General features: G+C 54.2%; 2 protein-coding genes and 1 long non-coding RNA gene across 6 annotated transcripts in view; 1 reads left to right on the top strand and 2 right to left on the bottom strand.

Moving 5' to 3' along the window:
* NPRL3 (NPR3 like, GATOR1 complex subunit) overlaps window positions 1-17,481 on the top strand; it is a 45,609-nt gene extending 28,128 nt beyond the window's left edge. For all 4 annotated transcript variants that reach the window (XM_081133775.1, XM_081133776.1, XM_081133774.1 and 1 more), the window contains 7 exons: window positions 7,469-7,606; window positions 8,771-8,927; window positions 11,858-11,964; window positions 12,482-12,611; window positions 14,448-14,637; window positions 15,481-15,673; window positions 16,511-17,481. In XM_081133775.1, the coding sequence (XP_080989901.1) occupies window positions 7,469-7,606; window positions 8,771-8,927; window positions 11,858-11,964; window positions 12,482-12,611; window positions 14,448-14,637; window positions 15,481-15,673; window positions 16,511-16,676 (1,081 nt within the window). In that variant the 3' untranslated portion in view covers window positions 16,677-17,481. The remainder of the gene's footprint in view (window positions 1-7,468; window positions 7,607-8,770; window positions 8,928-11,857; window positions 11,965-12,481; window positions 12,612-14,447; window positions 14,638-15,480; window positions 15,674-16,510) is intronic.
* On the bottom strand, window positions 9,079-11,686 carry LOC308555458. Its single transcript, XR_013998544.1, has 3 exons — window positions 11,619-11,686; window positions 11,274-11,458; window positions 9,079-10,404 (listed from the first exon to the last, which is right to left on the bottom strand). It is a non-coding gene; the product is annotated as an uncharacterized lncRNA (long non-coding RNA).
* Window positions 17,482-17,490: 9 nt separating the features above from the next.
* MPG (N-methylpurine DNA glycosylase) lies at window positions 17,491-26,200 on the bottom strand. Its single transcript, XM_081133778.1, has 4 exons — window positions 25,737-26,200; window positions 23,443-23,676; window positions 20,534-20,738; window positions 17,491-17,869 (listed from the first exon to the last, which is right to left on the bottom strand). Exons 1-4 carry the CDS (start codon window positions 25,758-25,760, stop codon window positions 17,493-17,495), a joined length of 840 nt encoding a protein of 279 aa, XP_080989904.1. The 5' UTR covers window positions 25,761-26,200; the 3' UTR covers window positions 17,491-17,492.
* Window positions 26,201-26,623: the final 423 nt, after the last annotated feature.

The raw sequence follows: 26,623 nt of genomic DNA, 5'->3' as shown, positions 1-26,623 counted from the left end.
ACTGGAGGGGCATAACCTGGGCATGTGCCCTGACCTGGAATCAAACCTGTGACCTCTTGGTTCATGGGTCGACAGTCAACCACTGAGCAACACCAGCCGGGCAATCACTGAACATTTTGATAATTTTTGTTCTTTTTTTTGAAACTTGATTTTTTGAAAACATCACATATTCATCAAGTCTGAAAACTAGAGTGTTTAGTTTCTCTCCTGCTGCACTCCCACCAGGTGGGTTCTCATCCTGGGGGCAGGATGCATTTCAGCAGGCAGCCACATGTCATGTATCCTTCCTCACAGATGGCTTTAAGGTGCATACAGTCAAATACTGACCCACTTTCTCCCGTTTACATAGTGGTAGCACGCTGTACATCCAGTTAGCCTGTTCCCTTCTCAATTTAACAGTATAACTTATCTTTTTTTTGCTGCGTAGTAGCCAGCCCCCTTCCTTGGACATTTAATTGGTTTCACCTTCTGCTGCTGTAAGACATGCTGCTCAATCATATTCACGTGTTATTTTGCATGTGTACCCATATATCCATAACATAAATTCCTAAAAGTGAAATTGCTAGGCTGAATAGGTAAAATGTATTTCCCTGTCAACACAGGGTTTTGGTGAGCTTTTTGGTTTTAACCAGTATCAGCATGGTATTTCAGTGCAGCTTATACATGTCTTCACATGTTTAAGCCATCCTTCTTTTCTCTTTTCTTTTCTTTTCTTTTCTTTTCTTTTCTTTTCTTTTCTTTTCTTTTCTTTTCTTTTCTTTTCTTTTCTTTCTTTTCTTTTCTTTCTTTTCTTTTCTTTTCTTTTCGCTCTCTGCTCAGATCTCTGGTTTGTTTTTTTGTTGGGGGATGTAGATGCCTTTATAAAGGAGGGAGAGAGTTGCCCTTTGTAAGGCAGCTTATGTTTCCTTTGTCTTTATTTTGGTGACCTCTGGGTGTGGCTTCTGGGTGTTACGAGAACATCAGGGCAGCCTGAAACAGACCTTGCTTAGTGAGAACTTGACCCAGAATGGGCTCTTTGGTCCTGCATTCTGACCCACATGATCACATTGAAGTCATCTCTGTGTTAAAAGAATTGTTGCCCTCTGGTCTTGAATTAACTGGTATCAGAAATCCCTTTTTTGGGCCTGGCCGATGTGGCTCAGTTGGTTGAGCGTTGTCCCATGCAGCCGATCAATATTTCTCTCTTACCAACGTTTCTCTCTCTCCCTCTCCCTTCCTCTCTCTCGAAAATCAAATTTTAAAAACCATAAAAAAAAAAAATCTCTCCCTTGGAAACTGCTGTTGCCTTACTTTGGGAATTTGCATGCCTCAACTAGGATTACACTTTATCTTAGCCAAAAGGCCAAGAAGCAGTCTCAACTAGGATTAGACAACAGCAAAATTCAGTCTAACCTGGAATTAAAATAAAAAGAAAACTAGAAACAGACTTTATATTCGTAAAGAAAGAATGGACTGATATCTTAAGTGTGAACTGCACTGGAAAGCTGGAGGGATGAGATCCTGGATTGTATGTCTGAGGGCCTGCTGCAGCTCACAGCCTGAGTCAGCCAGTGCCCCCTAGTGGGCATCTGTTTGAAGAAGGACAGGAATTGGTTTTAGGCAAAAACAGCTCCCAGAATCTACTGTCCAGCATTTAGCTTCCATCCTCTAACCCAGGCATTCTGTTGTGTTAGTGCCCAGGATCAAATTTCCTCTAGCTGAACCCCCAGCCCACCCACTTCCTGGTCCCCACCCTGACCAGTCCTGGTTTTGGGACTGACCCTAGGGAAGGCAGGGGCAGTTGTGTCCACCCCTGTATCTGTCCCAACCTGGCAACAGCAATGGCTCTGCGACCACCCAGGAGCCTCCCTGGCCTGTGGCCTGTGGCTTGTGGCCTGTGGCCTTCCCTCTGACCATGTCCTACCAGGTCCATGTTGGCCTTGAGGGCCTGGCCTGCCACCGCATCTGCAGGATGGACTGCACCTTGGAGCTAAGAAAGGGAGACTGAGTTTCCATTACTGATCAGGCAGCATAGAACACAGATGGCTGGCAACTTCCTGACAGATCTCTTGGAAAGGTTTTCTCAGAGCAGAAATGAGGCAGGAAGCTATGAGACTTAGTGGTGGAGATTGGGGTGGGACTTTTCAAAGGAATTTTTCTGGGTTTGATGTTTTAATTAAAATCCAGGGTTGTGGGTATGGCTGAGTTGACTGGGACCTAAGTGTCTGTGAATGTAGGCCAGCAGTGTGAGTCTCTCCGGAGGCCCCCTAACTGTTCTAGCACCTGTGTCTCCTTGTAGAATTTGGCGACCTCAGTGACAGCATCCCACTCATTTGCATGATGGTCAGCTTGTGTCTCCCATAGGGTCTCGGACATCCCTTCACTTGTGCTCAGCATGTGGAGAAGCACAGCTCGTCCGTTAGTGGTTGAAAGGAGGAATAAATAGGAGTCACGTCAATGTGGATTCCGTGGGGCTTGAAGAAGTATTTGTTGACTGGTTCTCCATAGTTAACAGGGATTTTGGTGGGGCCTGGGAGACAGTCCAGGGCCTGGCTGGGCAGGTGGTATTAGGTGTGCTGGGGACTCTATGCCTGCTCCTCACTGCCTCACATTGCTGCCTGTCCAGAGCAGATATGGGCCCACACCTCCACGAATATCTTGGGAGTTTTAGTCTCTATTTCCATAAAGTATACCTACATATAAACTTTCAATTGAAATCTCAAGGTGGGCCTTTTGGAGCCCACCCAGACCTCTTGGATTGGGTTCAGTGTGCCACTGTGTGTAGTAGGAATCCTGGCTGCATGAGACCAAAGGGACCAGAGGGTACAGGGCTGGCTTTGAAGGTCTGTGGCCTAGGGCAGGAAGACGGGTGACCAAAGCATGTTTCAGTTATTAGCCCAAGGTTAGGAACTGAAATTCTTTCTCAGATGCCAAGATCTGAGGGTAGTGGAATAAGCTTGTACACATTTCTGTCTGGGGTGTGAAAGATAAGAGCATAATTTAGGTCGGTGTGGAGCCTCATGCACAGTCATCACTTCAGGACTGGGGCTCTAGCGGGAGCATGCGTGTATCTCTTGTTGCAGACAGGGCTTGGCTCTCCCTTCTGGCCCACAGCTGTGTGAGGGGCTGGATAAGCTTCACATGGAGGCAGTGTTTTTCCTACAGTGTTTCCAGATCAAACCATTAGCTGCCCTACAAAAAGAAGTACAAGCTTAGTAATGTTTTAGGGCCCAAAGCTCTACTCTGCTAGTCATGTCTTAAAACTACTTGACAAGCAAAACAAAACAAAAAACAAAACTGTACTTTACAAACAGGCACAAACCTTTCTCTTCCTCCTCTTGACAGATTTCAGTGCAATTCCTAGCTCACCTCTGGACATGGGGTGTTTACAGGGCTTCTCTGGGAGTTTGAGGCATTTTCTCCCTCCTCCTGACTTGTTCCAAGGTTTTCTAGGGATTCTAAGGTCTGTGGTAGGCCCTCTAGGATGCTGCTGGGGGTGGCATTCAGGATCTTCACACTGTTTGTAAGGAGGCACCAGTGTCGGTGCAAAGTGTTCCAGGGGAGGAGGTTGCTGACAGGTGAGCAAATGCTTGGAAAAGTGGAGAAACATCCACATGGAAACCAGGAAATCAACGTGGGTGTTCTCCCCAATCCCTTCCTGAGAAGAGAACCTCATGCCACTGTACACCAGATGGTATGGCGAGGGCTCTGGGGATGGCTGACATGTGGAGTTGCTATATGGGCCTAATTAATTTCCCTCAAACCTAAATCCAGCACTTGCTGTTGTCTCTCCATGAGGCCGGTCCCAAGCCCCAAACACCCATCCCCCCCCATGCACACCCCTGCACCCTCCTCTACTTGTCCCTTTGCCTACAGCTCTCTTCAGCTTCTTATGTTCCATACACTTTGCTTTCCCGACACCACTGAGTCGGGAACCCCCCAGGTATAAGGCTATAAGTTTTACCCCAGGGGCCTGAACCAGTGCTCGGAACCTCAGCACATGTCAGTTGTTAGCAACTTGCACCATTGCTGGGCACCTGGGTGGATCAAAACCAGCTGCCTTCGGGGATGGGGCACATGCAGGTTGGAGGGGATCAATGGGGAGAAAAAAAAGGGTACATCTGTAATACTTTCAACAATAAAGATAAACTTTTTCTTTTTTTAAATATATCTTTATTGATTTCAGAGAGAGGAAGGGAGAGGGAGAGAGAAACATCAATGATGAGAGAGTCATTGATCCATTGCCTCCTGCATGCTTCCCACTGGGGATCTAGCTCACAACCCAGGCATGTGCCCTGACTGGGAATCGAACTGGGGTCTCCTGGACCATAGGTCGATGCTCAACCGCTGAGCCATGCCGGCTGGCCAAACCAGCTGCTTTCAAAATGATAGGAATCTTTGTTTAATTCTGATTCTGTGGCGTTCGAATAGCTACTCTGAGCCATATGCTATAGAGGACAACTCAGAATTAGAAAGATCTTTATTTTCAGTCGACCAGTCTTTCTGACCAGGTATAAAGTGAAACAGAGTCCCTGGACAGTGTGGCTCGGTTGGGTGTCGTCCCATGCACGGAAAGGTTGCTGGTTTGATTTCCAGTCAGGGCACATGCCCAGGTTGCAGGCTTGATCCCTGATAGGGAGTGTGCAGGAGGCAGCTCAATGTTTTGCTCTCGGTGTCGATGTCTGTCTGTCTGTCTCTCTTCCCCTCTCCTTTCCTCTCTCTCTAAAAATAAAAAAGTTAAAAAAAGTGAAACAGAGGAGCCTGGTCACTTCTTTTTCTTTCTTTTTTAAAATTTTATTTTATTTTACTGTTGACAGTGTTTAAAAAAAAAAAAGTTTATTGATGTCCCCCGATTCCCACCCGCTTTATCACCTTCCTCCTAGCCCCTGCCCCACCCCAGGCCTTCACCACACTATTGTCTATGTCATTGGCTATGTGAGCCTGGAATTTCATTCTCCCACAGCCCCTAGTTTCCCTCGTTCGTCTCTTGTGTGTGGCTTCTGAGAGCATGGATATTGCTCACTTAATCAAGTGAAGCCACTAACCTCGGTCCCCTGGGCAACTCTGTCACAGTGTGACCTTTGATTCCTTTAGAGGCTGGGCTGTTCTCAGGGTTTGCTGTCCAGCCAGCAGAGACCTTCAGCCAAGGAAGGGCAAGACTATGGGAGCCTTCATCTGCTCAGATGTCCTTGCTTAGCACTCAGTTCTGAAAGAAGCCAAGAGAGGGGTCTTCCTCTGGGACCTTGGGGAAAGACCCCGCGTCTCTTCCCCAAATCATGACACTCATCAGACTTGTTCATTAGGTTTCACCCTGTAGGGCTATGGCACCAGCAGCAATCAAACCATCACCTTCCAGACTCATCCACAGCCTGTAGCCTCCCAGCACCTGCAGCCAGAGGTACTCCTCGGTGGTACTGAGATCCTGGGAGATCATGGGTGTTCCTAGTGCCTTCGAGGCAGGGCAGGCAGAGGGTGTTTGGGAGTTGTGGGGCAGTTTGCAGTGAGCAAATGGTTGGTGTTGGCAGACATCCTAGGGGTGGTTAAGGTGATAGATGTGCTTTGTGTTCTTCCCACTATTTTCTCTCCCCATTACCCATTCCCTGCTTGAGAGAATAAAGACTCATTTTTGCTTTTGAAACTGCTGACCTCTGGTGGACCTGTGGGGAGAAGCTTGGGGTTGTTGGTCTGCTGCTTGAGGCTTCAAGGGAGAGACTGTAAGAACAGCCTGTGGGTGTGGGGAGTGAAGGCCATAGGGCTGCTTCCCAGCTTCATGCACTCATATGCCCCCAAGAGAGGTCTGGGACCTGGGTGAAGCAGCGGCTCCCACCAAGCCTCCCCAAGCCATTGGCCGGCCCCATACCTGGCTGGATGTGGGTGTCTTGGCCCATCTGGCCAACTGGGAATAGTATTTCAGGGTTGGGATGGGATGGAAAGAGCACCATTTAACCTAGCTGTGTCAGGGCAGGCAACGCCTTCACAGTGGGCACAGGTCCCCCTCTCATCTACCTGCGGGGGGACAGCAAGGGTCAGCCATGGTACTTCGCTCAGGCAGTGGCTTCTCCTTAGTGTCCAATACCAAGTGCTGTCAGTATTTAGCACAGGGGCTGAGCAGCCAGGCTGTGGGGGTGAGGGCAGGCTGGCTTCCCTGTTGGGGAGTTTCAGAAGCTCCTGCTGGAAACAACCCCTTTGTATGTGGCTCCCCAGTGCAGGGAGTAAGGAGCCACATGGAACCGCCAGGAGCCTCTTCTCTGGGCAAGGGCTTCCTGAGTGATAATCCACCAGAGTAGCAAGCACATTCCTTAGGCCCCTTTCCTTCTTCCATTTATGAGATGCTTCTCAGTTCCCCCCAAGTGTTGCACATTGAACCAACTGTGCTGTGAGCAGTGAACAAAACACAGGGCCCCACCTCATGACTGAATTCTGGTAGAGGAAACAGCATTAACCAGCAGACAAGTAGGTGTGTCCTGTGGTCAAGTGCCCAAGGCATGTGAACAGCACTTGGATTGCTTGTGGGGCTGCGGCTCGTGTCAGGGTTCACCTCACTGAGAAAGTGGCACTTCAGTTGAAACCTGAAGGAGGGAAGGAGCTCCGGGGCACCTGGAGGGAGACTTGTAGTCAAGGGCAGTACAAAGGCCCTGACAACAGCAGGGTGGCTGATGTAGCTAGACTTACATGGGGTAGAAAACAAGGTCAGAGAAAAGTAGGCAGGTCACACGGGGCTGCTGGCATTTTGGGATCTCGGCTGGGACTGCCAGAGTGGAAGCCGTGGGGTCTATGGCGGAGGGCAGATAGAGGGGGTCAGTGCTGAGGGCTGGACTTTGCAGGTCCCTGCAGGTGGTGCAGACAGGATTTGCTAATGGTTTGAGGTGCATTGTGAGAGAAGTGAGTCAGGGACAGAGTTGCCGTGTTTGGTCTGAGCAAACCAAATTGCCTTCACTGAGGCTGGTTTCGACAGTTGCGGTGGTGCACCTAGGGCACTGCTGGCATCTGCAGGGAGTTGGGTGCTGTGTGCTCCCTGAGAGGACGTCCTGTGGGACTTGGCATCCCCCACCCTTCCTCTGCTGCCCACTGCTCCTTTTGGGAGACAGGCCCTGTCCTGCCTAACTGCCCACCTTCATCAGGTGGGGCCTTCATCAGGTGTGCAGGAAGAGGCATTAGAACACCCCTGGTGCATTGCGCCTCTGTGACAGAGATAAAAGAGGCTTCCCTTGAGCCCTCACACTCTGGTTGGACTAGAGAGTCCAGGGCTAGCCTGAAATACAATTTGTGTGTGTCTTCCAAAAATATTTTCTCCTCTTTAACATACTGAGGTCTGGAAAGATGCTTTCTTGCCTTCGGGGTCTTCACTTGTAGTTTCCTCTGACCAGCAGGAGCAGTGTACTGGGAAGAAGTACCCTCGGGTGGGGTTTTGTGTGATCTGTGTGCCTGTGTAGAATTTACTGTGTGAATGGGTGATGGCACCGGCAGTAATGAAGCCTGCTGTCTGCAGCTTGTGTACGTCTGGTGTGGTGCGGCTACACATCAACAGCTGGCTGGAGGTGAGCTTCTGTCTGCCCCACAAGATCCACTATGCTGCTGCAAGCCTCATCCCCCCTGAAGCTATCGAGCGGAGCCTGAAGGCCATTCGGTGAGTGCTGGCCCCATGCAAACTCCCTGCAGGGTCCCTTCTCTTCTGCGTGAGATTTCACCAGTTACTTTGTTCCAAAAATTCTTTTCCTCTTCCTGCCACAGAAATTGGCAGATAAGGCTCTCATGTTTATAGAAGTAAAAACACATGTTTTTGTGTCTGGTTTTGTATAGAAATGACCAGCCCCAGGTTTTCCCTGGGCTCTCTGGGCACTGCCTGGGTACTGTGGGGTCAAGCATCCTGGGGAAATGACTTACCACTGGAGGGATGTTGTCATGGTGTTGCTCACCTATTCCTCTTGCATTTGAATCTGAACTTGCAGATCTCTGTTTCTTAATTTAACTGATTTCCTACAAGGAAAGAACTGAGCCAAATCTCCTCCTGCCCCAGCCCCCAACCAAGTCCCCAGTTTCCTTAAATATTTTTTAACTAAAAAAAGAAATCTGGGCACATTACAGAAAATTCGAAGATGAAAGAAAAGCACTGCCTCATTCTCTCTCCCTACCCCCCAGTCTGTTCTCCAAGTCAGTGTCTTTCCTCCTGGCTTCCTTGCTGAGCGTATTTTTATGTGGTTCTATTCATAGTCTCAGCAGCAATTTTACTTTTCCCTTATTTGGGACTCATTTCCTTAGGAAAGATTCATTTATTTTTTCAATCAACAAACATTTGCAGTGTAATCCCAGAGGTGGGAGGTGGAGTCTGGTCGTCATTTCCTCAGTTTTAAAAAAAGTATGTTTTTATTGATTTTACAGAGAGAGGAAGGGAGAGGGAGAGAGAGAAACACTGATGTGAGAAACGTCTATTGTCCCCCTCTAGCACGCCCCTCACTGGGGATTGAGCCTGCACTCAGGGCATGTGTCCTGACTGAGAATCAAACCAGCTGCTTTTTGGTGCATGGGACGACATTCAACCAACTGAGCCACACCGCCTGGGCAGACCTTCCTTAGTTTTGTTTTAATTTTTTTTCTTTCTGAGAGTGATGGTAATGCTTGCAGATGTTTAAACGCCCCTGGACATATATTCCCCTTGTCTCTAATTCCTCCTGTGGTCTTTCTTCTCTGAGGTTCAGTGCCTGTGGGCCCCAGCTGCACCTTTATGTCCCAGGTGCACACCTGGTGCAGGACACCTGTGTCTCACATGTCCTGACCTGACTCTGCTCCACAGCCCGTACCATGCCCTGCTGCTGCTCAGTGACGAGAAGTCCCTGCTGGGTGAGCTCCCCCTTGACTGCTCCCCAGCCCTGGTGCGTGTGATCAAGACCACGTCTGCCGTGAAGAACCTGCAGCAGCTGGCCCAGGATGCAGACCTGGCCTTGCTGCAGGTATTGCTCTGGGGTCCTTGGGGAGACACCCTGGATAGGGAAGGATGGGTGGGAGCAGGGGCTGGGTACAGCAAAGCAGGTGACCCTCGGGTGAAGGTGGGAGGTGCTGGGTGTCAGGAAGGCGGGCTGCCTCTGTCCGGAAAGAGCTGGTGACAGGTGGCTCCGAGATTGGCTAGAGGTTCTGGAATCCGAGTCAAGCTTGGATTCAGGGCTGGCTTGTGAACTAGCTGCAGGGCTGACTTCCTCTTTCTTTGGGGTGGTGAGGCTGCAGCAGAGAGTGAGACCCTCTGGTGCTAGGAAGATGGGATGCCAGGGAAGGGTGGCTTGCAGGGCTGAAGCAGAGGCACACAGTGTGTGGCCACATGAGGAAGCAGTACCGCATCCTCAAAGTAGGGGAAGTGAGAGCAGGACACAATGTGCACCTGCCCATGTGCAGAGCCAGGACCTAACCTCATGGCTTGACCACTACCCTGTATGGGGGTGAGTGTGTGTTCTGTGCGAGGTGCCACCCTCTGGCTGAACCATGTGTTTATGGGCTGTCCTTTCTGATTGAATGGAGGGTCCCTCAGTCCTGGCTGTGGATCTGGTTGGAGCCTGGGCAGGGGTTTTCAGGGGGCTTCCAAGGAAAAGCCCCGATAGAAATTGCATGCCAAGGGCAGGGGCTCCTCTGGTCCCCGTGACATTGAGCATGGTGTGGCCACCAGAGGGCAGCAGGGCCTGTCCCAGGGACGTGTAGTTCTTGCAAAGGCCAATGGGCGGCAGTTTTCTCAGGCTGAGCTGAGGAGGAGCACAGACAAGAGGCTGGCCCACCTGGGCCCTGGAGGGGTGTCAGTGAAGTTTGTCCAACACCTGACTCTCGGGCTTTTTTCCCCAAAGCAGTCATTTGGATTTTGTCATCCAGAATAAGGCCTTCCATCGTCTGTACCTTATGATCTTAGTTGGCCCCTGTGAGAGTGGTATTGGATTCTGCCTTGGTGTTTCATATGGGCTCTAGTGAGGACCATGTCCTGCTTGCCTTCATAGCATCCATGAAACAAAGAACCTTAAATGTGCTCACTGTTCTGTATGCACTGCAGAGCTTGGTTTCTGACCAGTACTGGCTAAGTGGCAGATATCTGTGGTTCTTTGCAGCTCCCATTTCAGGCTTTGAAAGATGCTGACCTTTACTGTCCACTGAGGCTGCCAATGGAGTCTGTCTGGACACCGTGCCTCACCCTTGCTGTCAGTCTCTTTGGACAAAGACAAAGCTTTGATGATGTCTCCTTTGCTTCCCCTGCCCTGGCCTTGCGGTGGGGACAGACTGTTGTTTCCTTGCATAACCACTGCTGATGTGGTTGTATGGAAGCTCCCTGAGGCCCAGCCCTGGTAGTGGAGCTCACCAACCTCTGGGACTCCAGCTTCCTATGGTACATGGCCCAGTGGAGATCCCATATCAGCATCAGGTGTGAATGTTGCCAGATGATTTTAAATCACTCATCTACAAGTAAATGGGATTCTTTTGGTCATGATAAAATTAATATGTTCTTTCTTACAAAAGTTCAAAATAACACACAAATTATAGACACAAAAAGAGAAAGTCCCCACAGTTCCATATCCCAGACATAACCACTCTAGATTTCTCCAGGTTTTTTTCATAGGTTAACACATCTTTGACTAACAAAATTAGGATCACACTACATTACTTGTGATTGGCTAAAAAATGCCCACAGACCTCCACCTTCTAATCTCCAGGACTTGTGAATGTGACCTTGTATGGGACTTTGCAGGTGTGATTAAGGATCTTGAGATGGGGCAATGGTCCTGTATTATCTGTGTGGGCCCAGTATCATCATAGGGGCCCTTGTAAGAGGGAGGCAGAGGGAAATGTAACTATAGAAGAGGAGGTGGTGATGTGACCATGATGTGGCCACTCACCAAGGAACACTGCAGCTAGCAGAGGCAAAGAACATTCTTCCTGAGAGCCTAGAGAGAGCTGCTCTGCCAGCACCTTGACTTGAGCCATGTGATAGTGATGTTAGACTTGAATGGTGCTCTGACTGCAGGAGAGGCGGGAGGTGGAGACCACTGGGTAGGGATGGTGGCAGAGATGGAGGAAAGTGGGTGTATCCTTGGTTTAGAGTAAATGGCAGTGCGGCTTGGGATGAGAGAGAAGAGGGTCAGTGATGGAACTGAAATTCCTATTGTGTTCAAGTTGGTGGTGCCACTGGAGGTCCCGTGTGCTGAAATAAAGTAGAGGTGTCCTTGGCAGTGTAGCAGGTGTTGCATGTAGATAGAGTTGACTCACCCCCTCAGAGACACTCAGTGATGGTAAAGAGGGGCAGCAGGCCCACCTGGGACAGTGCTTACCTAGGGTGACACAGAATCAGAAATGCCCAGTGTCTTTCTTTCCATGAAGTGAGGCAGTGCCATGTTCTCAGACCTGGCCTCTGCTTGGGAGTCTGGAAGGGATTTCTGGCATCTTGTTCTGTTTGTGGCCCATCCTGATGTCCAAGAGTCCAGGAGAGCAGGGCAGTGGGATGTTCTCTAGGATGCTAGGGGACACAGGGATGAGTGCATAGGGTAGAGGGCTTATCCAGTGACCCCACATCCATTGTCACGTGGAAACCCATCCCCATGCTGGAGTTCTGGTGAGGGTGGGGAGCCAGCCTCTGCCAGGATGTCCGGCCAAGCCTCTTACTCAGCTGAACTTACCCCGTGATCCTGGGTGTCTTAAATGTCCCTATGCTTCTGGGACCTTTCCTCAGTGCCAGCCAGGATGGGAAATGACAGTCTCAAACTGCACAGGGACCAGTGATAAAACGGCATGTTGCTCTGAGCACAGGAAACGCTATGTGTGCTTGCTGTGCACCTGGGGGAGGTTGGGTAGTCAGGAAAGAAGCCCCAGAGATCAGGCCCCCAGGCTGTGTCCTGCCAGCCCCCTCTGCCTGCAGGTTTTCCAGCTTGCAGCTCACCTGGTGTACTGGGGCAAGGCCATCATCATCTACCCACTGTGTGAGAACAACGTCTACATGCTTTCCCCCAATGCCAGCCTGTGTCTGTGAGTACCTTTGGCCACCAAAGCCCAGGGCTCCTGAATGGGAAGGGGGGGTTGGCTGGCAGGGCCTTCCCGGTGGTGCTCCCCAGGTCAGCCAGGACTTCACTTGGACCAGATGCCTGGCCTCTGCCGTGCCCAGGTTCTAATTCTGGCCTGGTCCAGCACCATGTGGCCCTCCCTGGACCTGTGCTCGTCTTGCACCTGTAGCCCCAGGAAGGGCCTGTGCTTGCCATGTCTACAGCCAGTGAGCTCTGAATGGGGTGCCTGATGGGAGGTCAGGAGCCTTGGCCTTGATTTGGGAGCTTAGAGGGGCTGTGGGGTGGCCTGTGCCCATTCATGGCTTCTGCTGCCCCTTGAGGGAAAGCAGCTGGGCTCTGTCCTTGTTGCACCCATTCTGACCTATCTACCATGCTGCACTTCCCTGCTGCCCACCGCAGGCTCATGGCAAGGGTATGAGTGCTGTGAATCATGATGGGGAGTTCGCTGAGCTCACAGACACACTTGTCTCACCTGTCTCCAGGTACTCCCCACTGGCCGAGCAGTTCTCCCACCAGTTCCCGTCTCATGACCTGCCATCTGTCCTTGCTAAGTTCTCCTTGCCTGTCTCCTTGTCAGAATTTAGGAACCCCCTCGCCCCCCCTGTGCAAGAGGTGAGTCGCAGGAGCTGGGGGAGCCTAGGAACCACCCACCCAGCGTTGGTTCCTGATCTAAGGGCCCTCAGTACTGCTGCACCCTTAGCTTTGGTTGGGAGGGGCCTTGCTATGTAGGTGGTACATGCCCTACCAGGGTAACAAAAAGCTGGCTCCCCAGCCAGGCCACCTGGAGATGCTTGACCAGTGACTCAACACTTAGGCCATCACAACTCCCTCCCACCCCCCTACCCCCATGGAGCCCACCCTGGCTGCAGTGGGTTGTTGTTAGTGTTAAAACCACATTAAGAGAGTGCCCAGTCAGGAGAGTGCTGATCTTTTGTGGGAGGACAGAGCCACCTGGTGTCCCTTTCTGGGCCTGGGTCTCGGAGGGTGCAGAGATAGTTTTGTTTTCACTGAGCCTAGGCCCCTACCTCCTTTGGTCCAGGTGGTCACTGGGTCTAGGCTCACTGGTACCCAGAATCTCATCCAAGAGGACCTGGCAAGGATAGGCCTGGGATAGGACCCCCCAGTGGATTTGGGTCAAGGCGAGGGGTGGGTGGGTGGCTCCAGGAGTTGTGAGGCGTGTGGAATGAACGGATGAGTTCTGTCTATGTCTATGGCAGGGTTGGATGTGGCCTGGATCTTCCCCTCCACTGAATGCCTGGGGCTCTGGGCAGGGACCCAGGGCAGGGCCAGATGGGACAGGTGTCAGAAATGGGGCTGGGTGTTCTCGAGGCTTTGTCTTCAAAAGTAAAGTATTTGCTTTAATAAGCAGCAGATCTGTTAGGCAAAACCAGTTTTTAGAAGCAAGCCCTTTCCTTTGTTAAATTGTGAATGAGAAGGAGATCCTGGTTACTCAGTTCATTTAGATGCTGAGTGAGACAAGTTCTAAATGCCGTCTTTCATGGAGCCTTTGGTCTCCAGGAACTGTGCCAGCTCATGCCAGCTGAAAGAAAGACACATTTTGCATCTGTACTCTTTCCCCTCTCCAGTAGAAACTTCCTGATGGTCTGGAAGGTGGGTGGATTTTTCAGGCCATGCCTGAGGGACAGCCTCATGTCTCATCAGGGGGCCCAGATGGAGCTGGATTTGGTTTTGCACAGTCCCGGGTGAGGCTGCTTGCCTCTCACCCCACCTGCTTCAGGCCTGGAATATGCTCTTCAGTGCTCTGGAGCCTCTGTTTTATTAATTTATTTTCAAGTTTATTTTATAGTCCTTTTCAGTTTTGTTTGGTTTTACATGCCTGTGGTACACCCCTATTTCCACGCCTGGTCAGTCAGCCAGGAGGGGACCCCCAAAGATGAGCACGCGGATATGTGTGTCTGAGAACATGGACATCATCTGCAAGCATTTTTCTGATCACCTGTGCTGGAGCTCTGGCCATACAGGGCTCCTCACTGCTCCTAGTCAGGTGCTAGCCTTGTGGGAGAGGAGTGGATGCACGCCCTAGGGACTGCACAGCTCAGCATGGTTCCTGTCCCTGGCAGGCTTTTGTGTTGATCTGAGGACTTCATGCTCTCAGGGCAGCTACCCACAGCTTCTTTCTGAAGTGTCACAGGGAGGGGGTCCCACAGACCCAGCTCTGTGTAGTGGTAGGACTCGAGTGGCAGGGACCAGTGGGTTGGGGAAGACAGGAGGACAGCGGAGGGGCAGCTCAGAGCTGGGAGTGGCTAAGAACTCCTTCCTGACTGAGCACCCCTGGAACTAATTCATGCACCCACTCTGATCTCCAGGGTGACTTGTGGGGATTGTGTCTTAGGCCATGGCTCCCCAATCCTATCAGGAAGGGAAAAGGGTGCTTTTGGGGGGCCAGCCTCTCCCAGTGCTCCAGGCCTCACACTCCCTCTTCTGCAGACCCAGCTCATTCAGATGGTGGTGTGGATGCTGCAGCACAGGCTCCTGGTCCAGCTGCACACCTACGTTTGCCTGATGGCCTCGCCCAGCCAGGACGAACCCCGCCTGCGTGAGGACGAGGTCCCCTTCACTACCAGGGTCAGCGGCCGCAGCCTCAGCACACCCAATGCCCTCAGCTTTGGCTCCCCAAGTAGGAATCCCTGTCCAGGGCATCTATCTGGTTGGGGAGGTGGGAGCACCTGGGGAACACCAGGGAGTGGTGGCCAGGAGATCCAATAAGGGCATTGCTGGGAATGACTGAGGGACCTTCACATGGCCACACAGGCACACAGCTGCCTCTCACGTAGGCAGCTGGGTCCTCATGCAGACAGCCTCCCATAAAGGACAGGAGACCCCTCTCCCTTGCTTCCCTGCACCTCTGTGGCTCTGAGAAGGCTGTATCTTTGGACTCTTGAGCAGAGGCTCACTCAAGCCAGGAGCAGCCTGCTCCCAGCCTGCCATGTCATCCATCACTGGGAAGACAATTGAAACCTCTGTGCCCCAGGGCCTATGAGGAGACAGTGACTGTCATGGTTCCTTTTTTTTTTTAAAAAAGTATCTTTATTGATTTCAGAGAGACAAAAGGAGAGGGAGAGAGAGAGAGAAACATTGATGATGAGAGTGATTGATCGGCTGCTTCCTGCATGCCCCTGACTAGGGATCGAGCCAGCAACCCGGGCATGTGCCCTGACCAGGAATTGAACCCCGATCGACACTCAGCCGCTGAGCCATGCCCAGCCAGGCAATGGTTCTGTCTTGAAAGAGCCTTGTGGCTATAGTGTGCCCCGAAGGCAGTAGCCCATTGCCAAGCCCCAAGTCCTTGGGCTTGGGGAAGAAGAGGGGCTGGAAGGCCTTGTGGGTAGCGCCCCTCCAGGCTGAGGCTTGGCCTTGGGCTTCAGGCTCAGTGTGCGGACCTGGCTTGCTTCTCATGCATATTGGGTGAGAGGGGTGTCCTCGGGGGGCTGACTGCTCCCTAACCCATGCCCACCCACAGCCAGCAGTGATGACATGACGCTCACTAGCCCCAGCATGGACAACTCCAGTGCAGAGCTTCTCCCCAGTGGAGACTCCCCGCTGAACAAGAGGATGACAGAGAACCTGCTAGCCAGCCTGTCAGAGCACGAGCGGGCGGCCATCCTCAGTGTGCCTGCAGCCCAGAACCCTGAGGACCTCCGCATGTTTGCCAGGTGGGAGTGGGGTGACTGGTGGGGCTGGGCCCAAGTCTAGGGTCAGGACAGGAAGTGGATGGGGATATACCCAGCAGACCCTAACTTAAATCCATTGTTGACAAATGGCATTCACTGGTTGAGGTGATGTCTCCTGTACTGGGCTGTCCTTACCTGGTACCTGTGTATGCCAGGCATGAGGAGTCCAGTCTGTTGCTGAGACACTAAGTCTGGTACCTTTGCCTTTGGGAGTCTTCCTAGGAAGCAGCAGGAAGTTCTCATCCTCATGAGGCTTGGCAGGGATTTTTCCCAGGACTCTTAGCCTGGGGGTGGGGGATCCAGATTCCCACATCATAGGTGACAGACTTTGTCACACACACCCCTGACTTGGGGGGCACTGTAGGTGTGTGGTCTTCTGGAAGAGGTCAGGCTGTCAGGGACAGAGCCCCCAGTTAAGAACCACATGCCAGGCAGACCTAGCCACGGATGCCCCCTAGAGCAGTGACCTCTTTGGATTCAGAGCCACATGGGGCTCATTGCCATAGGAGCATGAAAAAGGGAAGCCTCTAGCAGACCTGTCCCCCTGCGCTGCTGCCACCCGTGTCAGAATGCTGAGGGTGGGTGTCACCTTCAGGCTCAGGTGGGTTCCGAGGTTTGAATAGTAATGTGTTCTTGCGGATCCACTTCAGGGGACCATGGTGGGCAATGGGTACAGGACTCTTGCCTGTTCCTGTTGGGGGGGACATGGACAGCTGCCTCCCTGGGCCTCTGAGATGCCCCCACGAGCTCTGTTTTGGCCTGTGGCCTGCTCAGTGGCTGTCAGAACAGAGGCTAGCCTGTGCCACCCTTCCCCTCTAGGCTCCTGCAGTACTTCCGTGGCCGCCACCACCTAGAGGAGATCATGTACAATGAGAACACAAGGCGCTCCCAGCTGCTCATGCTCTTCGACAAGTTCCGCAGTGTGCTGGTGGTGACCAACCATGAGGACCCAGTTATTGCTGTCTTCCAGGCACTGCTTACATGAGCCTGGCCAAGGATGCAGAGGCAGGCTGTTTCAGTGGGTGGGGGCACCGGCAGCTCCCCACCCAGGGCTCCCTCCCTGCCTGGCCTGAGTACTCTTAATCCTGAGGTCCCGGTCCAGCCACCTCATGGGGCTGCTACCCTCTGCATTCTCACTTATCTAGTCCTCAAAACAGATCCAGTGTCCGAGCTGAGAGGTGAGGCTTCGAGCTAGTGGCAGCATCCAGGACTCATGTTCTGAGGGATGCCTGCATGCTTCCAAGATTTGGGCTCCTTGTTTCTCTAACCTTTCTCTCAACCCTGCCTGTGTTCCTTGGCCCCTTCCACTGCTGCCCTTCCAAGACTCTGAGGGCCCAGTGCCTGGCCTGGTCTGTGTGACCCAGCACTGCCCCATTCTTTCCAGCTTGCTGTGGGCCTTTCCTAGCCTGGTTCTCACCACAGCCCTGTGTTAGTTACCAGGAGGCTCATGGCAAAGCCACACACACCCCTTTGCCACCTGAGGAATGAGGGCCTAGGCTGATCCATGGTGCTTGCTTGGCTTCCCCCTGGGGGTGGGGTCTGCACTGGTGTTCCCAGTCCTCCTTCACATGGGGGGAGGGTACAGGAAGGGAGGCCTGTATCAGGCCTGAGGAAGGAAGTATCCGTGCTGGGCCTGGCTTTATGTACCCTGCTGTCAGGGCCACTGACATCCCCATCCTGGAGGAAGAGCTGATCGTTGAGGGGGGCTCTGGCTGAGACACAAGCAACACATGTTTTCTAGAAATGAAGCATTTATTTGGTTTTTAAACAATTAAAAAGCCTGTCCTGAGTAGGCCCTTGCTCAGATCTGTGTGTCCTGCTCAGCCATTCTGTCTACCACACTGACCCAGGGGCTGCCCTGGATATAGAAGCGCAGGGGCTTCTGGGCCCACTCTCCTGCGTTGCCAATGCCCACTCGGGCTGCTGCCACCACAGCTGGCTCCTTGGGCCCTGGGGGACTGTGCTCTAGCCACACAGCCTTGTCCTTGGTTAGGTCTCGTTGGTCAAAGCTCTTGTCGATGGCCAGGGCCTGACAGAGCTTGGAGGGGCCACTGCAGAGCTCACGGTCTTTGAGGGCTCGGCCAGTATTGCCTTTCCGGTAGGTGCTTCGAAGCTGCCGCATGGTCTCCAGGCCCCCCAGGGGCTCCAGTGCTCTCAGCAGGACACATGCCCCATCCCCTGTGGGACACACAGTGATTGGCTCTCCTTACCCCAGGGCACAACCAATGCTGCAGAGATGACGCAGCTGCCTTCCTGAGCACTCCTATACTCATTCACTGTCCTGACCCACTGGCTGCCACTCCCTCCTACACACCTGTATCCATAAGGCCTCAGGTGGGGCCTCCATGAAGCCAGAGGGCCTGACCAGCTAGGGAGAACTAGTAAAAATGCATAGCAAGTGCTTGTAGTTGGCCTCCTCCTGGCTTCCTCTAGTTTGGTGACCAGCAGCAGCTTTGAGGCTGGCAAAGGAAACCCCAGATGGCTAGTCGTCCCTGGGCATGGTTACCCCACCAGAAGGTGGAAGCAGAAACACTCAGGCCTGGCCCAGATCCCTACCTAGCCTCAGGGTCCCCCATCCACCTCTACCCATTCAATGTCTATTGGGCAAGCCAGAAGGTTGGCTCAGAGCAGCTACCAGTGTGCATAGGATGCTGGGTGAGCCCCACCCCATGACCCAGTGGGGAGACTAACAGGACAGAAGGAGGTACCTGCTGATAGCACCTTTGGGATCCCTTCTGGCCCAGCCCTCCCTCACCAGTCCAGGCTACTTCAGAGACAAACTGACACTCAGGCCCAAGAAGACACAGTTGTCCAAATTCCCTTGGCCCTGCATGGCTAGGGGCAGTGACTACCTGGAGCCTCAATCCCAGCAAGGCCATTCTCCTTAGACACCACCTCTCCTGACTCACTGTCTTAATCTTCCACCTGGGAGTCTGAGAGGCTCAGCTTGAGGGGTGACCAGGCCAGTCCCCACTCCTGGGCCTCACCATACAGGCCTCATCAGCACCTGGGAGCAGGCCCTGAGTGGACACAGCAGCTATACCATTCTGCACAGCCAGCAGCTGGCAGTGGGGTTTTTGTGACCAGACACTTTTAACCAGCCAGTTTTCAAAGGACCTCAGGATAAACTGAGGGCACTCAAAGACTTGAAGTTCCAGTCCTTCTAATTCCTGTGCCCTGCCCAGCTCACTAGCCTCAGGGCTACCTTTGTGTCCACCCTGAGCCACTGTGGGTGTACATTTCCCCCACTGTCTCACTAAGCTCCCAAATGGAGCGGCCTACCCCATCCATCACCACAACCCCCCCTCCTGGAACACATCTGATTCCCACACCCTGACATAAAATCATAACACCCTAATTTCCCACCCAGTCTCCACTCTCACCACTGCTTGGCCTGCACCACCTGTGTGCCTCGGCAATCCCACCTAACTGCTCTTCTGGTCATCTCTCCGCCGCCGCCACCCTGAGGGCAGGCTGGCATGGAGCATGTGCTTGGCCCCTCTTTTCCCTTGGTGCACCTGGATAACCTTTGACCCTGACTCTGTACCCATGTGGTTTGCTGCCCCCCCTGAAGTAGGTGTTCCTGGGGCATCTTGGTCATGTGCCCAGAAAAATAATACCCCCCCCATGTCTGCCCTGTCTACCCTCAGAAGCCCTGGCTCCTCCCTCCCTTCTGACAACAGCTCCAGACACCTCTGGACTCAGTCACTCTCCTTATCTGAGTCCAGTCCCACCTCACGTGGGGTGGTTGGTTCCATTGCCAAAGAAATGCGTGACCAAAATAAGCTCTCCAGGATGACAACTGGGCCCTGTGGGGTAGTCCCCACCATCCTGACATCCAGTCACTTAGTTTCACCCTTTTTGTGCCAGGCACAGGGCCAGCCATAGGTTACCCCCATCCTCTTGCCCCTGCAACTCTGGCAATGAACATCCCCAGCTGTCCTCTCTGGGCAATCACAACTCCCATGTCATTGGAATCATTCAACAAATGTGTGTGACTTACCACATACCAAAACCCATCCCCTCACTGGCTTCCTCAAGCATTCGTTCATCCTGGGACCAGCAAGAGGAGGTTGGCAGCCAGCCAGATGGCTGTCTAGCCAGAGTGGGGGGGCAGGCCCTGCTTCTGGTCAGCAGTGGCTCTGACCTACAGGATGGTGCTGTGGGCTCTTTGTCCCGAGAACACACCACCAGAAAACATAGCCACCTGCTCCCAAAGGACAGAGGCTGCCCCAGGCAGGTCTCACAAGGCGAGTGTGTTCTCCTGGGAGCTCTAGTCCAGCATCTCCCTACTCTGCACTACTGACATTGGGGTGGGTGGTTTTCTGTGGTGTGTGTGGGGGGGTCTGCTGTGCATTGTGGGCTGTTCAGCATCATCCCACCAGCTGTGATGACCAAAAATGTCTCCAGACATTGCCCAGTGTTCCTCCAGGGTGGCAGAATCATTCCGGGCTGAGAACAACTGATTCAGACCCCATAACTGGCGGCCTGGCAAGGCTCTGGCACTCAAATAGATTTCACCCTCCTTTTCCCACAACCAGCCCCTCCTGAGTCTACCCTGGCCTACTGGTGATACCAGGTCTGAGCTCTGGGACCAGTGGTGGCCTCATGGAACCTGTGTGCTCTGTGTTCAGGTCAACCCATGACCTCTATTTCATGGGGTCCCCGGCCTCTCTGACCACCCTGTGAATATAGCCAGAGCTCTTGAAACCCTGACCTAGTCTAGCAATGGCACCTCCTTGCTCAAGCACCTGCCCCACCCTGGTGTTCCAGGGGGTTTCCCAGCTGCCAGCTGAGGGAGCTGTGCCCAAGCCTCCCACTCCAGGCCCCAGCACTGCTCACCTCGGCTGGAGACATTCATGCAGAAGTACATGCCATAGATGAAGTACACATACAGGGTCCCTGGCTTCATGAACATGCCGCGGTTGCGAGGGGTCTGCCGGCCACCCCTCGAGTGGGCAGCTTCATCCTCTGGCCCCAAATATGCCTCAGTCTCCACAACACGGCCACGGAGTTCTGTGCCATCATCGAGTCGCCGAACCAAGACCTGTGGGTAGTCAGTGTCAGCCCAGGGCAGGAAGGGACGGGTCCACTCCACCTGACAGTCCACAGCCTGGACCTCACCTCCCTAGCTCAGGGTGCACCAGGGCCAGCCAGTGTCCCCTGTCTTGCTGGGCCACCGGACAACAGGCCTTGCTTACTGTCTTGGCCACAGGTTGCAGCCACTTCAAGCTCTGGCCTTTGCTGAGCTGCAAACCAGCACTAGTGAATTCACGCACTCTGTGTCCTCTCAGCGGGGCCTCCATCACACTGCCTCCTCCCCTCCGAGTCCCCCTGAATTTACATGCTTAGGCTGGGGCAGGGCAGCTTGGAGGGCACCCAGTGGTGTCCCCACATTGCTGCCTGGGATGCTTTAGAACCTGTGGACTAAACATAAAGTCCTGTCACACTGAGCTCCTGCCCACCATCTCTGAAAGGCCTTTCTGAGCAGCAGGACTGGCTGACCTCCAGCGCTCCTGGCCTGAACCATGGCCCTGGGTGTAGCCAGCTCCACAAGGAATGGGGTCAGTGTGGGCAGTGGGCCAAGAAGATCAGCCTAGCTGCAGCTGGCTAGGACAGTACCCGGGGCAGGGGTGGGGCCAGGAGGGGCCAGAGGGGCCAGCCGAGGACGGGCAGTTGCAGGGGTTGTCACCAGAGGGGCGGGTGCTCTCAGGCCAGCAGAGCATCTAGGAGAGTAGCCCAGGGGAGCCAGGGAGGGCCTGTGGAGTGTTGAGCATGCCAGGGAGTCAAACCCTCCTAGCCTGGAGCCCCTCTACCCTACAGAGGTGACCATTTCTTGGCTGCACAGCACAGTATGGCCCTGGGAATGAACAGCAGTTACATCTGGTGTCCAAAGCCCCAGGCCTGACTCGAGCAGGTTTCACAGTGGAGTTTTTGGGGCAGCCACCTCCCCAGGGATGTGCCCAGCACCTCCTTGTCCTTAGGCCAGAGCAATCAGTTGGAGAGCCAGGCCACCCCTGCCTGAGCCCAGGGAGCCCAGTGTGTCCGCAGCCAGGATCAGTGTCATGTGACAGAGGTGAGTGCTGAAGCCTGGACACTCAGTGGGGCAGTGTTGGAGGAGGCCTTCCTGAGACAGGGTGGAGGAAGGAAGGGGGTCGATGCCTCCCCTGGAAGCCCATCTCCAGGCAAGAAAGGGAGGCCCTGTTCCATCTCAGGTGAGGCCTCGCTTCCATCCTTCCAGGAGATGAAGAGGGCATTCCTCCCCCATTAGCTTCCCTCTTCTTGTTCCCACACCTCCGGAGGCCTACTGGGAGGGCAGCTGCCCTTCTGGAGAGGAGCTTCTCATGGCTCTTCTCAGTTTTTTGTTTTGTTTGTTTGAATTTTCTGCTCTGAATTTCACTCTGGTAAAATTTCCAGATAGTAGATGTTGGTTGCCCCCCATGCCCATTACAAACACATCTCCTCCTTGCTGGTGGAGGGTCCTGGGGGAGGCAACACCCCTCTCAGCCAAGAGAGTGACTTGAGAGTGCTCTGGGTGTCATGGCAACTCACTGTTCCTTGCAATGACCTGTAGGGGGATGTCCCAAGCCTGACCAAGGAGTCTGCAAGGACATCCACTGGGAGGCTGTAAAAGCAGCTGTCCTCCCTGACCACAGGGACACAGGGTGAAGCCCTCCTCTGCTGGCTACTGCCCTGTCTATCCTTGGCACAAGTGGGCATGATGGGAGCATAAGGAAAATTGTGACATGCTGAGGCCCTTGGGCCCTTGACCTGATGCTGGGACCCCCTGCCCAGCATTTTATGTGAGAGCATAAACCCTCATTACTTAGGGTTCCTTTAGAAGGATCTTTTGGCCCTTGCAGCTGAAAGCATTCTCGTGGGAACAGATCTGGTTCTTACCCACTAAGTTCTACTTTAAGTTACAATCCACTAGCCCACATTTTAGGATCTGTTCCTTTCAGCACCCAACTCCTGGCACCAATTTTTCTATTAGTCACAGAAACTGATTCACCTTGGTCATTTTAACCTAAAAGTAGTCTCATGAAATGACACATGGAATCTCGAAGAGGACCAGAAAACCAGGCCTGGAGTTTGACACCCAGGAAGAACACCCAGATGGTGCTCCAGACAGATGTGGCCAAAACTTTGCTGTTGCTGGTACATGGGCCCTGCACCATCCCTGCTTCCGTCCAGACCCTGAACCTGCTTTGAACTACAGGGGCCACTGGGGAGCCAGCGCTAGCACTGTGGTGAGCAGGAGGCTGTGTGTCAAAGCAATCCTGACACTGGGCAGTCTGAAGGCCATGGCCACCACTCTCATGTCGCTTAAAAGCTGTCACTACTACACACAGACAAGCTATAGAGGGGCACTGTGTTGGGGGACAGAGCAGACAAAGCCCCTTACAGACACCGGGACCAGCACTTGAAAGAAACCTGCCCTGAGGGCAATACCAGGTGGAGAAGGCTAGTCCCGCCAGTGCCAGAGTGGGCAGGCAGACAGTGGCTCCCCTGCCTCCACTCAGGGCAGACACCACCGACAATCTCAGCATTCCTCCCACTCATCCTGGACCCACCCCCTCCCCAGATGACTGAGATGAAGCTATCCAGGAACAAGTGTGGGCAAAGCAGCTAACTGCATGAGTACAAGCAGGGCCAAGTCGGGGACGTGAGCCTGGTGGTGAGAGGTCTGGGGCCCACAGATATTGCATGGTGATGACTTCAGCAGAGGCCATGTCGTACATTTACATTACCTGTCCTAGAAACGCCCGGGCCAGGGGGACTGCAGGCTGGTCGAAAAAGTCTGATCCCAGTCGAGCAGGGTGGTCTTTTGGGCTTGAGAAATAGATACTGCGCTGGGGACCCAGGGTCTTGGGCAGACTCAGGTGGGGCTCCTTGGGGGAAGGGGTTTCGGTTCCATCCGGTGGGCTCTGATGACGCTCTGCCTCCAAAGGTCGCTGCTTTTTTTGCCCTAGTTTGTGGGAAAGCTGTTATAGGAAAGAACAAAATAAAGTATCTGAACAGGAGAGGGCAGAGGCCTGTGCGGTGGAGTATGACTTGCAGGACTGTATTTGACTGCCTGCCTCAGTTTCCTCATTTGCAAATTGAGGGAAACCATTTTGTGCAAACAGAATGCCAGACCTGATGTGCTCAGCCCCTTGGGCTCGAAAGGGTCGCAGGAGACCTTGGGAAATGAGTGCATGTGAGGAAAGGTTAGTGGCAGCGGTGACAGGGTGATCACTCTGCTTCACACACTCACCACATGCAGATGTACAGTGGCAAAGGGCTGCAGGGTCCAAGGAGTGGGCGCCCGAGGCTGGGACAGTGGGTACCCTCTGATTCCCATTTATCACATGGATCCCAAATGAAATTCTGAGCTTGGTTTTGGAACCCTTCCCTTCATACCTGACCTTAACCAGGAATTTGGTGGGGGAATGAACTGAGGGTCAGTCAGTGTGTCATCCAACACCCCCTCCTCCACCAGCGACACACCCACTGTGCCAGACCCCACCTCAGAATGGCCCAGAAGGTCTGACACACACAGGTGGGCGAACACCAGGCTGACCATCTGCTTGGCCCCACTCCAAGCTCATGACCCCCCAGTGAGTCCCCAAATGTCCTCTGCATCATGACCCAGGATATCAGGATGGTAAGAAGCAAGTAGGGCAAAGGTGAGGTCTCCTGGGGGACGAGGAGGATCGGCTGAAACCCTGCACAGCTTCTGCCTTCTACCTGCCACAACGTCCCCCCAGCCCCACTCCTACCAAGGAAACCTGAGCGCACACCCCTGCCTGTTCTAGGAACAGCTGATCTCCAAAGAGAAGGGGGGGGATAAAGGGAGCAGGTGAGCATCAGGGCCTGGAAACATCAAGGACTGATCTTCAGCAGTACCCATGTCTCCCTAGCATGTGACACACCCATTATTTTTAACATAAGTGCTGACGTTCCATGATGAGCGGAGACCGCCAGTCTGCTGAGAATGGACGCTGACGTGACCGTCTTTGCAGTCCAGCCCATCTGCCAATACCCACCATGGGCTCAGACTCTGGGACGCGGATGCCCCTGCTCTCGCCCCGAGTTTGGCCCCTGGCCTGCCTCATAGCACTTGGGTCACTCTGGGTCTCTGCCCTGGCCCACCCTGGATGGTGAGGGACTCATATGACTGAGGCTCAGAGAGGCCTCAGCTTCCCCATTACAGACCTAAGATTCGAAGCTGCCTCAGAGGCCTTGGTGGTGACCATGATGCCAGCTATTTAACCTGAGGGCAAAGGAACAGGATCACCCTGCTGTTGCACCCAAGGGTGAGTGGGGCCTCAAATGGTGCATCTGGGTGCCTCACATGCATCACCTGGACCTGGTTAGAAATGAGGGTTCCCTGAGATTCCCCAGAAAATGACCGAAGGTGTCCGACACTGTGTTCTCATCTACAGTAAGGGAACCAACCACATCTGCACTGAAAATGAAAGGAGAAGCCAGATAAGCATCTGGCTGGCATACAGCAAGCCCTCAGTGAACAGAAGGAACACTGCCACTGGGGATGCCTGTGGGCAAAACCTGGGGACAAGAGTTTCTTGTCACGCCTGGGAGGGCCTGGCATGGAAGGGGGTCTCCGAGGTACCCACCAGCCCTCCATCAAAACCAGGGCAAACAGGGAGTTAGTAAATAAAGGGAGGGCATTTATCCAGCTGTGACAGACACTAGGACCAACTGCTAGGCCAACCCTATGGTCCTTTACTTCTGGGGCAGGCTGGCTCCTGGGGCGGGAGCCTGAGCTGGGCCTATGTGCTCAGCATTTAACCGGCACAGGGGTCTCCCCGAGACCTCCCTGGAGACCTCGGACCGGGCCTCTGGCAAACGGAGCCCCGCCAGGAGCCCGACCCCGCCGCCGGGCGCTCGCCTGGGAACCGCAGACCCCGTCGGGGGCCCGCCGCGCGCACGTTACTGGCTTCCTGCGGGTTTTGCGACTCCGGGTAAGATTGTCGCCCCCGGAGACTGATCCTCGGCCTCGCGCGGAGCGAGACGCGCTCTCCCCTGGGCGCGCACTCACCTGGGCCGCCCTCCGCACGGGCATCCCGCGGCTCCGGCCGGGACTCCTAGGGACGGACACCGGCCGGCAGCGGAGCCCACCCGCCAGCCAGCCCCGGAAGCTCCGCCCCGGCCGGGGGCGGGGGCGGGGCCGGCGCCTGCGCAGACGAGGACGGAAGCCTGGGAGAGCGGCCTGGGGAGCGGGGAGCCGACTCCTCCCCCGGAGGGGCCGGATGGGGCCGCCCCGAAGCGGCTGTGCGGGACCCAGGCTCCCGGAGATCCCCTCGTCAGGCGCCCCACCTCCCGTCCTGGACAAAGGCCAGGGACTGCTGGGGCAGGTGGTGTGAGGACGGGGAGAAGGCGGCTCACAGTGACCTGCCTCCGCCCCTTTGCACTCCGGCCCCCCCACCGCGCGACAGCCCCACTCCAGCCGGTGGTCAGGCCACCGGGAGGACGCGTCGGCCAAGGACCTTGTCTGCGCCCTCGTGCGTCCCGGTTGGAGGCGTAGCGCTTTGGATAAGTGGCCTGCAGCCGGTGGGGTGCACGTGGAAGTCACGTGAGGGAGGCGGCAGGAGACCGGGTCCTTGGGACACGCCTTCCTGGGCCTCCGAGGGAGTCATTTGAGTGGAGAAGACGAGTTGGGTGGGAAAGTGGGCCCGAAAGACTGTCCAGGGAGCCGGTGCTAGGGTCATCGCACGCGGTCCGAGGATGCTGCCCCCGCTGTGGAGTCCCGACCCCTCCCACCCTGAGGATGCTGAGAGTGGGCCTGCTGGAGCATCGCCAGCCTCCTCACGAGGCTGAGGCCGGGACTAGGGCTGTGGGGACCCAAGGCGCCCCGCGAATGTCACCTTGCACGGGAGCTGCTAGGGGCAGAATGGGGAACACCGCTGCCCTCCATTTCTGATGCCC

Source organism: Miniopterus schreibersii, assembly GCF_964146895.1.
Source record: "Miniopterus schreibersii genome assembly, chromosome: 3".
Taxonomy (NCBI): Eukaryota; Metazoa; Chordata; class Mammalia; order Chiroptera; family Miniopteridae; genus Miniopterus; species Miniopterus schreibersii.
This window is presented reverse-complemented; position numbering and strand designations above follow the sequence as displayed.

Bases quoted from the DNA above. Each gene is read 5' to 3' on its own strand.
- MPG (XM_081133778.1), bottom strand. From the start codon at position 25,760: ATGCCCGTGCGGAGGGCGGCCCAG. The intron at 23,677-25,736 runs GTGAGTGCGCGC...TTCCTATAACAG, and splicing joins CCGTGCGGAGGGCGGCCCAG to CTTTCCCACAAACTAGGGCA. The intron at 17,870-20,533 runs GTGAGCAGTGCT...TGTGTCCCACAG, and splicing joins CATGAATGTCTCCAGCCGAG to GGGATGGGGCATGTGTCCTG.